This window comes from Thamnophis sirtalis, unplaced genomic scaffold, assembly GCF_051295495.1.
Source record: "Thamnophis sirtalis isolate CommonGarterSnake01/CBP01778 unplaced genomic scaffold, rThaSir2_p1.2 scaffold_1, whole genome shotgun sequence".
Classification (NCBI taxonomy): Eukaryota; Metazoa; Chordata; class Lepidosauria; order Squamata; family Natricidae; genus Thamnophis; species Thamnophis sirtalis.
In genome coordinates this window covers 7,474,898-7,488,661 of record NW_028261381.1, presented here as the reverse complement: position 1 = coordinate 7,488,661, position 13,764 = coordinate 7,474,898, and the positions used below count along the sequence as shown (strand labels likewise).

The 13,764-nt window shown below is 44.1% G+C and overlaps 1 protein-coding gene across 1 annotated transcript in view; it reads left to right on the top strand.

Annotated features, from left to right (window-relative positions):
• LOC106541631 (CASP8 and FADD-like apoptosis regulator) overlaps window positions 1-9,947 on the top strand; it is a 33,214-nt gene extending 23,267 nt beyond the window's left edge. The window contains exons 7-10 of the mRNA XM_087707209.1: window positions 553-593; window positions 4,431-4,506; window positions 6,365-6,842; window positions 8,883-9,947. Of these exons, the coding sequence (XP_087563335.1) occupies window positions 553-593; window positions 4,431-4,506; window positions 6,365-6,842; window positions 8,883-9,018 (731 nt within the window). The 3' untranslated portion in view covers window positions 9,019-9,947. The remainder of the gene's footprint in view (window positions 1-552; window positions 594-4,430; window positions 4,507-6,364; window positions 6,843-8,882) is intronic.
• The last annotated feature ends 3,817 nt before the right edge of the window (window positions 9,948-13,764 follow it).

The following is a 13,764-nucleotide window of genomic DNA, read 5'->3' as shown; positions in this document are numbered from 1 at the left end:
TAAAGCTTTGCTGCTAACCTATTGTCTTTTAAATATGTGAACTTTGATTCCTGTTCCAATTGAGCATGGCCAATAGCAGGGGTGGGTTTCAGGCGGTTAACGGCGGCCCCGTTCCAAATGAACCGGTTGGTCGGCGAACCCGGAAGTAAGTAACTTCCGGGAACGCCGAAGGGTCCACCCGCCCGCCCGCGTTTCTTACCTGGTTTTGACAGGTTCTGCGCTTCTACGCATACGCAGGACGCATACAGCGCCTGCGCGATCCTCCAGGAGCAGCTGGAGCATCGCACAGACGCTAGTACGCATGCGTGCACTGCGCGCGTGCACGAGGACGCCACCGGCCCCGTTCCAACCCGAACCGGTTGGAACGGGGCGAGAAACCCACCCCTGGCCAATAGATACCTGTGCGAAAGGCATTGTATTTAGCACTTATGCAGACGGACATCTTGGAGAGGATTGTTAATTTATATAAATTTGCATGAGTTTTTACTAGCTTTCATATTCTGAAGAAAGTTAGCAGAACACAACTAACGGGCATTTTTATTATATCTACAGCAGAACAGATTCACATATCCATTCCGGAAACAGCAGTACAGGTACTGTACAAAATTACGATAAAACAGTACATATCTTTTTGTTTAGCGTGGAAGCATTTTAGGAATTAAAAGAGTGATCTAACATTAGGAAATAACCGATTGCAGTTTCGTTTTCTGCCTTCTTTGGTCTGTTACAATGAAGTTGTATTTCTATTTATTTATTTATTTATTTGTCTTGTATGCCGCCCACTCCCGGAGGACTCCGGGCGGCTCACAAAAGACAAGGGAAAGGGGGGGAAAGAGACAAAGACAACATATTAAAAACAAAACCAACATTCACAATTTCCGTGGAGGCAGATGCTTCTCAGCTTCCCCCAGCCTGCTGGAGCAGCCAGGACTTGGTAGCTTTGCGGAACGCCGGGGGGGGGGGGGAGTAAGGATCCGGATCTCAACAGGGAGCTCATTCCAGAGGGCCGGAGCTGCAACAGAGAAGGCTCTCCCCCGGGGAGTCGCCAGCCGACATTGGCTGGCAGATGGAATCCGGAGGAGACCTAACCTGTGAGATCTAATTGGTCTGAGAGAGGTAATCGGCAGGAGGCGGTCTCTCAGATACCCAGGTCCGATGCCATGTAGGGCTTTATAGGTAGCGACCAGCACCTTGAAGCGGATTCGGAGACTAATAGGTAGCCAGTGCAGCTCACGGAGGATAGGTGTAACGTGGGTGTACCTAGGTGCACCCACAATCGCTCGCGCGGCTGCATTCTGGACTAATTGGAGTCTTCGAACACTCTTCAAGGGCAGCCCCATTTGCCTTTTTAAACAACGGAATGCATTACACCATGTTCCCCGCTATGGAGAGGGAAAGTGAAAATAAACTGGATTGCAAAGTAGAATACGGTAAGCGGCAGCGGACAACGAAGAAAACTAATTATAAGAAATCCAGCCTCCTTAAGTTCCTCTGTATTGGCTACTGCAATTGGCTTATTTTTTGCATCAGTCTGTGAATAGTTGCTGGCTAGAGTCCAATTTATAACCCTTCATTCCAAGTTTGCATACACTTTATACTGCACTTGGGTGTGGCCTGTGGACTTTCCAAATTACTCATAGTGAGAAAATTTATGACTCAACTCACTCTGAATTGAACTGACAGCTGGGGAAGAAAAAGTCAATCCTTCCTCATTATCTTGCTTGTCAGCCCTCGGTAGATGTGGGTGGGGTTGAGAGAATATATTACAGTGGTGTGGTTAACCGGGTCAGAACTGACTTTGCATATTAGCCTTTGTGCTATTCGTCACCTGGTGCTGGTTGTCGCAAGTTTTGCAAACAATACAGGAAAAGCGTTTATGATACCAGCTTTGCTTCTCTGTTTGTGTCCTTGACGAACCCCAAGACTTGACAATGCTATTCCTACGAGCAAAGCTTTAGAGCAGTGTTTCTCAACCTTGGCGACTTTAAGTCCTGTGGACTTCAACTCCCAGAATCCCCCAGCCAGCTCTCGCTGGCTGGGGGATTCTGGGAGTTGAAGTCCACAGGACTTAAAGTCGCCAAGGTTGAGAAACACTGCTTTAGAGTGAAAAAACAGTGGTGGGCCGGATGTGATCAGCAGTTGAAGATAGTGAATAAAGAGCTGAGGTCCATCACATTGAGAAGGCAAAGGTTGAAGGAAACTATCCTGGGACAGAAGTTCATTGGAGAGAAATTCTGCAACTCTGAGCTGTCCCGTTGGGGTTCCACCACAAATGCGCGCACAACAAAAGCGCGCCTGACTAAACCGCGGTGTCTAAAGCGCGGTGACAAAACCGCGCGACGAATGAGCAACTAATTAGCCCAAAAGCGCGCCGACAGAAGCGCGCTGTAACGTAACCCTAAACCTAACCCTAACCCTAACCCTAAACCTAAATGTAAATCTTACCTTAAAGTAAATCGCGCTTCTGTCGGCGCGCTGTTGTCGGCGCGCTTTTGACATCGCGGTTTTAGCGCCGCGGTGTTGTCGGCACGCTTATGACGTTCGCGCTTTTGTTGGGTCACGGTCCCATCAACAGAAAAACCCCTTCCTTGACAATTTTCTTGTTGTTCTGGAAAACTTACAAATTTCCAGAACAAATTTTCAAAAAATATATATATATATATTGGGAGAATCAGTAAACATTTCTTCCTGTTTTTATCCGTGTCAGGATCCTATGAGCAGAACTCACTGCTTAAAGCAGGGGTAGTCAACCTTTTTATACCTACCGCCCACTTTTGTATCTCTGTTCGTAGTAAAATTTTCTAACCGCCCACCGGCTCCACAGTAATCATGATTTATAAAGTAGGGAAGTCAATTAAAATTTAAAAACGAAAGTGCTTCAATATGAGCCGAGGTGGCGCAGTGGTTAGAGTGCAGCACTGCAGGCTACTTCAGCTGACTGCTGTTCTGCAGTTCGGCGGTTCAAATCTCACCGGCTCAGGGTTGACTCAGCCTTCCATCCTTCCGAGGTGGGTGAAATGAGGACCCGGATTGTTGTTGGGGGCAATATGCTGACTCTGTAAACCGCTTAGAGAGGGCTGAAAGCCCTATGAAGCGGTATATAAGTCTAACTGCTATTGCTATTGCTATTGCTATCGGACAAAACCCGTACCGCCCACCATGAAAGCTGGAACACCCACTAGTGGGCGGTAGGGACCAGGTTGACTACCACTGGCTTAAAGAGTCAAAGCCTGATCAACTTATTTGTGGGTATCCATTTAAACGTATTTACTGACACACAAAAGTATGTGTCTGTTTCTACATGTCTAGGCATTGTATTTATCAGCGTAGAATTGATCCCAATAGAGTTACATAAAGGAAGCAGTCAGCGGAGAACACCTTGGTTCAAGGCAAAATGTTAGAATTGCGCGGTGCTTCAAGTACAAAGGCAGAAAAGTTTTTGGTGAATGTGAACAATGTATAAGCACCTACCTGCAAACCTCTTGCCTGCCATTGCATCTTTTCTCAGTCTGCTCACTACAGCTGCAGTCAAATTCTGGAAAAAATGTTTATTTGGTTTTCAAGTTTGGCCCACACACACTGGATTACTGTAACGCGCTCTACATGGGGCTGCCCCTGAAGAGTACTCGAAGACTGCAATTGGTCCAGAATGCAGCCGCGCGAGCGATAATGGGTGTACCTAGATACACCCATGTTACACCTATCCTCCGCGAGCTGCACTGGCTTCCCATTGGTCTCCGGACACGCTTCAAGGTGCTAGTCGTTACTTTTAAAGCCCTACATGGTTTAGGACCTGGCTACCTGAGAGACCGCCTCCTGCCATTTACCTCCCAAAGACCGATTAGATCACACAGATTGGGCCTCCTCCGGGTACCATCGACGGGTCAATGTCGGCTGGCGACCCCCCGGGGGAGGGCCTTCTCTGTTGCTGCCCCGGCCCTATGGAAAGATCTCCCCGTAGAGATCCGGACCCTCACTACTCTCCCGGCCTTCCGTAAAGCCACTAAGACCTGGCTGTTCCGGCAGGCCTGGGGCTGTTGATCAGCATCCAGCCCCATTTTTAAGTGTATGTATGTTGTGTATTTTTTAAAACGGTTACATTTCTATTTTTAATTTTAATTCTTTGTTTGTTGTAAGCCGCCCTGAGTCCCCTGGGAGTGGGCGGCATACAAATACCAATAAACTGAAACTGAAACACTACACATACCCCTTGTGTCTTTTTCACCTTTGAACCTGAAGTACTTGCACACCTCTCCAGAATGTAATGCTTCTCGCAGGGCCCATGTTTCAGAAAGGACTCCGAGAAGCCATTATTCCTTATTGTTTTCTGCCACACAAAGGCAAAACTAATTCGGCGGTGCAAGTAGACAGGAAGTGCTGTGTTGATGATTTAGACTAAGAGGCTTCATTCGTGATTCTGTTTTTTGCAGGGCTGCAACAGGTACAGAATGCAAAGCAAACCTTTAGGAGTCTGCCTGATTATTGACTGCATTGGCAATGATGCGGGTAAGTGCACTGGAAATTAAGTTGCTCCTTCCTGCCAGATATTAATTGCTACACTACATTTATTTGCTCACTTCGGTATGCATAATGTGTAGAGCAGTTAACCTTTGAGAAAGCCAAATTAATGATAAAGGTACAAATCAGAGGTGGGTTCCTACCAGTTCGCACCTATTCGGTAGAACCGGTTCGTCAAATCTACCGAACCAGTTAGAAGAGGTTCCACCAGTGGACCCGGAAAGCAGGCCACACCTACAGGAGAGGTTCCAAACCTTTTTTGCAACCCACCACTGGTCCTTGGATATGATTATTCTACACTATCATGCTCATATTTATAAAACTCAGTGCCTCTGTGAAAGGTAAGGATGACTGCTGCGTTTGTGGTGCAATCAGAACATGGTGCGTGTTGACGTTGTTTTAACGCAAACCAAAGATGCCTTGTAAAAAACAAGTTCACATCCTATTCTTATGCATGCCAGTGCTGTGTGTGAGGTAATTTAAGGTGGTTCTGACAAGTGTCGTCCGCATCTTCATATCAGGTCACATGGGTGGCAAGCCACTCCCATCTGGTCACATGGGCAGCAAGCCACTCCCACAAAGGAGGCCATGCCCACAGAGTAGGTTCGAACAATTTTTGAAACCCACCACTGGTACAAATTAAGGACGTTTCCCCAAATGGCAAGATTCAACTATAATTTATAATTATAATGTATAGTTACCATTAATAAGAAACGTTTGATCATACTCTTCTGCTGCACTGGAGAGATATTTCTCCTTGCAGGCTTTGTAGCTCCAAAGGGTAGGAGGAAGGAGTCCTATACTCAAAAACTCCATAAGGGATGAGAGGGGAAGGAAAGGATAACTTAAGAGAAAAAATGTTGACGTGAGAGAAGGAGGAGAAAAGAAAAGAAAAAAACACAGGAAAATACTTTTTTAAAAAAATCTGAACTGTACAGCCATTCACACAATATAAATTACACTATCACAAAACAAAGTGCAATTTATTTTATTTTTTAATCCTGCCTTTATTATTTTTATAAAGACAGCGGACATACTAATACTCTTTCCTTTCCTCCTCCTATTCTCTCTACAATACAACCCTTGAGGTGGGTTCAGGTGAGAGAAAATGACTGGGCCAAAGACACCCAGCTGGTTTTCATGCCTGAGAGAGAACTAGAACTCCCAGTCTCTTGGTTTCTAACCTGGGCCTTTAACCATTGCACCAAATTGGCTCTCGTGTAATGCGCAGAAATTGCATTCTTCTCTCTCAAAAAAAAAATGTGTAGAGGTATACTCTTAAGGAAAAAGCAGAATATAAAGTAAGAAAATCTAATACGAACAGGTTGAGGTGTAATCAAGTTCAGTGCAAGAGATAGTAAGCCCTCAAGATAGGACAATATCTTAATTTCTTTATTTCTTTTTTCTCAATAGATTTTAGACTGTGTTTGTTAGAAATCCATACCGTGTACGGGTTCTGGGAAGTCGGGGGGGGGAAGGAGGAGGGGGGTTGGGGTGGAGGGTGGAGGGAGGGAGGGGTATACATTAGGCTAGACAAGAATTTGGTGGTAAACTAGAACTATTTTGACACACACAAAAATTGTACTCCGATGTCTCACTGATTGAGGAATGATGAAATGTTTGTTTTAAACGAAAATAAAATTTTTGAAAAAGGAAGATAGGACAATATCTTCTGGAATTAATTTTAGCAAATGCCTATGGCTAAAAATGTCTGCCAGCTTGAAATTAGACAGGTAGGCCAATAAATGTTAAACAACTGGATCTTAAAACAAAACCAGCCTTCCTAAGCCTGGACTCTAACCTACTGACTTGGCCTGGTATTCTTGCTCTCCTTCTCTCTCTCTAGGTTTGTTGACGAGAGCCTTTCAATCACTACATTTTGAAGTTCACTGTCGATTATTTCTGAACATGGATGCAGTGATGTGTGATTTGCATGCAGCAGCAAAGCTGAGAGCTCACAAAGATGCCGATTGTTTTGTTTGCGTGCTTGTCAGTCGAGGGAACCAGGAACATATATTCTGCACAGACCATATCGCTCCAGGATTTCAACTGGAAAGGCTGAAGGATTTCTTTACTGGTGAGAAGTGTCCCGATCTCCTAGGAAAACCAAAGCTCTTTTTTATTCAAAACTATGTTGAGCCCCAAAACTGGCAAGGAAATGCCAGCCTGACAGAGGCAGATGGAAATCTTGGCACAATCCCACAAGTAGCAGACATTTTCTGGAGCCACTGCAGATTGGATGCCTCTGTATTGGAAAGATCCCCATGCTCATCATCCTATTATCTTTCCACTTTGGCTGGCCTTCTGATGGATCCTCAGAAGAGGTAGGTGTTTATATGTCAAATACTAGCCATGCAGGAGCCATGCTGTTCTTTGGGAGAATGGAAAATAGATAGGAATATGAAAACAGCATTCTGACAATACTTGGGTTTACAGCAATGAGACAAGCATTGATATTGGTTCCCGCAGAAAGAGTGCGTGACAGAAGTGAGATAATTTTGACACGGGTCAAAAGTACACTATAGAAATGTAGTTGTCAGCGTTCCAAGCATCATGTAGAATTAAATCAGAGTCCAAGGCAAAACGATCCTTAAAGTTCCAATTTAATAAATCAGGAATCTTAGCACATCTGTGTAATCCCAATTCTGAAATTGCATCAGAATCCCACCCAGTTAAAAGTTCATGATTTTGTCCCCACACCCACAATCCATCACATGGTCCAATCTTCTTCCACGCTGGCATCTCCACCCAGCTACTTCCGATCAGGTGCCAAGGTGCGGAGTCAAAAGATGACCTTGGTCTTCTAGAAAAGAATGACAACAATACATTCCACAATCCTACTCCTGTCTATTCCCCCCTCCCATCGACTATTCTAATGAAACAGCATAATGAAATAAGAGAAAGTGTGGCAGGCCAAAATTCTAAAAAGAATATAATTGCAGGCCTGACATTCCCATTTAAATGAGCAGTGCCCTCCATATACATTTTGTTTATAAAAGAGAACTGGAGGGCTTCTGATGGTTAGGCTTGGATCCAGTGCTTGCCGTACACATAAGGCCTCTATTCCAGACAAGTGATGGAAACACTGATACAAACACAACTTTCTTGTCCCGTGGCTGGGAGCAGAGAAAGCATCTTGAATAATTTCTTAACCAATAAACGTTACCCTGTTAAATCCTCCAGGTAATACAAGGAATGGCCCAAAACACAAAGTCTTAAGTTCTCCTAAACATATTTATGTGGAAGTAAAATCGTTTGCAAGGAGGTGATAGGTTTGCATCCATGCATGCTGAAACATCCCAAATACTACACAATCCAAGTATGCCTTAAGACAGGGGTCCCCAACCCTTGGTCCGTGGACCAGCATCGGGTCATGGCATGCCAGAAAATGAACTGCACCAACAAGTGATGTCCCATTTGCAGGATGCAGGCATCATATGAAACCATGCCCCCTCTGGTACCCAGAAAGAAAACCCCTCTGTTTCTTTACAGAGAACTCTGGTGCCCCAAAAACTTAAGAAAAACTTTCTTAAGAGTAGCTGAATAACCATCTGAATAGAATAGAATAGAATAGAATTTTATTATTTGTATGCCGCCCTTCTCCGGGAGGACTGAGGGCGGCGAACAATTCAAGGGGAAAAAAGGGGGAACATAAAAACGAAATACAAATAATAAAAGTAAGCAACAGTCGCACAACCATACATGTCGAGAGGGGAAGGAATTCATCACCCCCAGGCCTGCTGGCAAAGCCAGGTTTTGATGGCTTTTCGGAAGGCCTGGAGAGAGGTGAGGGTCCGAATGCCTGCGGGGAGTTCATTCCAGAGGGCCGGAGCTGCCACAGAGAAGGCCCTCCCCCGGGTAATAACCAGATGGCATTGGCTGGTAGATGGCACCCGGAGGAGGCCAACCCTGTGCGATCTAATGGGTCTGTGGGAGGTAATTGGCAGCAGGCGGTCTCTCAAGTACCCAGATCCAATACCATGAAGGGCTTTATAAGTTACGACTAGCACCTTGAAGCGTATCCGGAGACTGATCGGTAACCAGTGCAGCTCGCGGAGGATAGGTGTAACGTGGGTGTACCGAGGTGCACCCACAATCGCTCGCGCGGCTGCGTTCTGGACGAGTTGAAGTCTCCGAATACTCTTCAAGGGCTGCCCCCATGTAGAGCGCATTGCAGTAGTCCAGTCTTAAGGTCACGAGGGCGTGAGTGACTGTTGCGAGCGCCTCCCTGAAGGGTAGAACTGAACACGTTTGCAAAATCTGGAGCTGTTCACCTGCAGCTTTTTACTTTTTTATAAAATGAATGTAATCTCATGTTGAAGGTATTTTTCTCTCTCTCCCCCCTTTCCCTTTTTTATTTGCAGGAAGTTGCCTCTGCTGGATATTTTTGTAGAGCTGAACAGCAGAATTTATGAATGGAATAGGATTAATTCTACAGAACAGTACTCACTCTTATTAAAGCACACCCTGAGGAAAAAACTCTTCCTGATTGACAAGTGAAGGCCTTTGTGAAACCTTTCGGAGATTTATCAGTTTCTCCTGGAGTCAAGTAGACCACAAGTAATAGCATTCAGACATATTTTGTACTTTTAAACAAATAATTCTGGCTTCACAGAATTGCTGATTTGGACAAGAAGTAGTGGGAACAAGCAGCTATTCTTACAATGTATTACTTAAGGTCTTAATGCACACCACAGATTTCACTGGATCTGTGCCTTATTTACATAACTTGGCATGATCTTTCTCAGAACTCAGACCTCAAGAGAATTATATTACCTTCTGACTTGCTTATGAATGTAAGTTCAAACAAAATCCAAGGTGGATTATTATGAGACAACATAATTGTCTCAGCATGCGAGTATAATCAAAAGTAATAGCTAATACTATGAGTAAAGAAGTATCAGTACTTAGTTTAAAGAATCTTCTTGTAGAAATGGCATTGAAAAAGGTTAGAAATTAGGGAAGCTTCTGAGTGCTGCCAGTGGTCTTTCTTAATCTCAGCCCTCCAGTGTGCAATTTTTAGTGCTATCCTATCTGTAAAAGCACATCAAATGGTCTGAGAATAAGGGAAGCTGTGGTTCAATGTAGCTATGTGATTATTCTGTGGTTCGCTCAGCAATGGCTATAGAACGACTAGAATAGTGAGATCCACTAGCACCAAGAAACGCAGAAATAATAGGGGAACGGAAGCTTGTTTCCAGCCTAGTCTCAAGAAGAACCAGTAGAACTTGTTGACGTAGGGATGATACTATTCTTAACAAGGGGGTTTCATTATTAACAAGGGGGTTGTATTCTTAAGGAGGGGATTGCCATTGAACTTAAGCAAATACTAGTAATTTTTGCCTAAAATATAAATATGTATTCCACCTGAATATCTCGAGACGTGTATTGTGCATTTGTATTTTAAAAATGGTTACAATTACTTTGGATATTTTGGTGATGGATTATATTTTTTTCCTTTCTGTGGAAGCTGGTCACAAACATTTCAATCTTTGTCAGGTGCAAAGAACTAGAATGAGACTGAAATGATTAAAATAGGGTGGGTTTTTTTTTAAATTGTTGCTTACCTATTTACAAGAATCTCAACAGACTAGCTGTTGAGATAAAGCCTTCAAACATCTTAAAGGGACTCTGGTCTCCCTTACTTCCTCCACTGGAAGGACTCCCAACTTTCCTAGTCTGGTTATTCAATCCTCTTTTTAAGCTGGGATTGTACCACAATTTTATACATTTATATCTATCTATCTATCTATCTATCTATCTATCTATCTATCTATCTATCTATCTATCTCCTGGGGAAATCTAAATCTATTTATTTTGTTAATTGCTTGATTGCTGATTTTATTATTTCAGTAGATTACTTTTAAGCCTTGTACCATGCTTTTCTATTAAAACTCATTCCCAATGTTGTTTCAGATAGATTTGCCTACCTTCAATATCCCTATAGGCACCTCTGTTATAAAGTACTAGAACTAGGCAATAATTTGGTGGATGCAGAGAGGATAACAGCGAGAGGGAGTAATTTAGTTGTTGCTGGAAAATTGTTGCTATGAGTTTAGGCTGAAGCAGCTATAGCTAAAGAAGCAGCAGGCACATATGCAGGGGGGGACAGAATCCAAGAATCTTGTCTGTCTCCTTCAGGAAGATACAGGTAGTCCTCAACGGTTCCACCACAAAACCGTGGAACGCTAAAGCTAAAATTAACCCCTAAACCTAAACCTAACCCCCCTAAAACTAATCCTAAACCTAATCCTAAACCTAACCCTTAACCTAATCCTAATCCTAAACCTAATCCTAAACCTAACCCTAAAACCTAACCCTAACCCTTAACCTAACCCTAAAGCTAACCCTAAACCTAACCCTTAACCTAATCCTAACCCTTAACCTAACCCTAAACCTAACCCTAAAACCTAACCCTAACCCTTAACCTAACCCTAAAGCTAACCCTAAACCTAACCCTTAACCTAACGCTAAACCTAAACCTAACCCTTAACCTAACCCTAAACCTAACCCTCACCCTTAACCTAGCCCTAAACCTAACCCTAAACCTAACCCTTACCTTAACTTGAATCGGCTTGCTTTCAAAGCGCTATTTAAAGCGCCCTTCTTTCCCCGCGCTCGCTGTTGTCGTCCTGTTGATGACGTCAGCGACGCGGTTTAATCGGGCGCGCTTTAGTGGAGCGCGGTTTTGTCGTGCCACGGTCCTTAACTTACGATCGCATTTGAGCCCAAAATTTCTGTTGCTAAGCGAGTTAGGTGAATTTCCCCATTTTATGACATTTCTTGCCACAGTTGTTAAATGAATCAGCGCGGCTGTTAACTCAGCAACCCGGTTGTTAAATTAATCTGGCTTCCCCGTTGACTTTGTGTGTCAGAAGGTTGCAAAAGATGATCGAGTGATCCTGGACACTGCCAACGGTCATAAATATGAGCCAGTTGCCAAGCGTCTGAATTTTGATCATCTGACCATACAATAGTTGTACGTGTGAAAAACGGTCATAAGTCACTTTTGTTTTAGTGCCACTGTAACTTTGAAGGGACAGTAAATGAACTGTTGAAAGTTGAGGACCACCTGTAGGTAAGAAAGACCCGGAACGAAGGGGAAAAAATGTCACCGAAACCAGACAGAAGAGGTTGAGTCTGAGAATATGAAACCTTTCCCCACACCAAGGCCCATCAACAGCCACCAGACCAGTGGTGGGTTTCAAAAATTGATGGAACCTACTCTGTGGGTGTGGCCTCCTTTGTGGGAGTGGCTTGCCACCCATGTGACCGAATGGGAGTGGCTTGCTGCCCATGTGACCGGTTATGAAATTATGAATTAGTACTTAGGTCGGTCCAAGTAGCTATTCAGAAACTCTGGCATTGAAGCATGCAAGTCTTAAAGCTGTCAAGTTACAAGATCCTTGCCAGTGGTGGGTTTCAAAAAAGTTTGGAACCTCTTCTGTAGGTGTGGCCTGCTTTCCGGGTCCAAATGTGGTGGACATAATTTACTTGGAGTTAAGTAAGGCATCTGATAAAGTAGACCACGATGTACTACTTGGTAAGTCAGAAAGACGACAGCATCACCACCAGATGGATTCATAACTGGCTGACCCAACCCCATTCAACATGTAACCTTCAATGGAGCTACAGCTTACATGGTAGGAAGTATGTGCCTTAATACGTACATTACTTAAAGGTTAAAACCTTGCCCTGACACCAAGCTGAAGAGTAGAGGAATCAAGGGAACAAAGAAATAAAATATTTTCTGCAGTCTTCTCCCCTGAACTAAAGGGGGGGGGGGGAGTCAGCTCTAAAAAAAAGAGGCACATCTAAAAGTTGTGCAACAAAATGGTGGACTCTTGGCAATTTCTAGCTGCCTGGCTGACTGCCTGTTGAGGGCACTCTATAGTCTAGCCAGCTGGAGCATGGAGTCAGGAGAGTTTAAGGTTGCAAAGACCCAGATGCCTTCATTTTGTTGATGAAAGAAATGTCCTTCTGGGTTCGGCTCCAAGTGGGAAAAAAGACACTGGAGACATGGAGGCTGCTTGGAAAGATGGTTTATTGTTGGACAGGACCACATGGCTTGAGTCCTGAACAGAAAAGGTGATCACATGCTTCAATGTTGGTGGAGAAGAAGAGAAGGGCTGAGGGAGGGGCTTGCTAGGATTTTTTATAACCTATTCAGTCCCACCTCTCTGTTTCCTGTTCCTGTGTAAAAAAATGTATTCTGATTAGTTGTCAGACTCCCATGGAGCCATGCAGGGGGCTACTCTCTAGGCTGTGATGAATTCTCAGTTGCCTTGTGGTCAGTTGAGTAAAGTTCCAATATTATCATGCCTTCCTGTAACCTGCTAGTGAAGTCTTTATTATGTAAAGAGACTAGCTTGGCCTTCTTAATGGCCCATTAACGGTGGGGATGAGCAGGAAACTACAGGCAACTATTCTGTCTTTTAAAACATGTTTCTTTCTTTTCACATCCAGAGAAATATTCTGCCTTTTCAATATTTCCTAGGATATTTCATTTTTTCTGGGAGAGGGCTGGGTGATAACTTCCCATGGGAGAGGGCTGGGTGATAACTTCCCACATTGTTACACAACTTTTAGAGAGGACTTTATTTTTTTTAGTTCAAGACTAAAACTGCAGAAAGTTTTTTCCCCCCTTTGCTCACTTCATTCCTCTACTTTTTCAGCCCGGAGTCAAGGTAAGGTTTTTAAAAAGGGTACGGATTAGAGAGTAAAGGGAAAGTTTAGTTTTAGCACCTAATGGCGTAGCACCTTATCTACCACCACCTGATCTACCACCGTGGTCATGTAATTCAGTACCATAAAAACTCTATAATCTCAGGGTAAATTGCATTAAAATATTTTGATCTGGAAAGATCGCCTGGATCATAAAGGGGTGGGTGGGTGGGTTTTAATCAGTAGGGGTGGGTGGAAAGCGCTCCGGGGATTTTTTTCTTCTTCCTTTCAAAAAAAAGCATGCAGAAGTCAAGTGGGAATAGGAGCCTCGCAATAAACGTCGATTTCCGCCTATCCAACCCCAAACTTCCCCAGTTTGCAGGCAAGAAAGGAGGGTCCACGCCACTTTTCCCCCACCAGCACACAGATCTCCGCCAGTGGGGCGGGGGGGGGGATCACTTCACCCACGCCCAACACCTCTCTTCCCCCTCTCCTCGGCCCTTAAGACTGCAAGTGAACTCCTTTCCCCCATGAAGCGAGCCTGGCGCAGTGGTTAAATGCAGCACTGCAGGCTACTTCAGC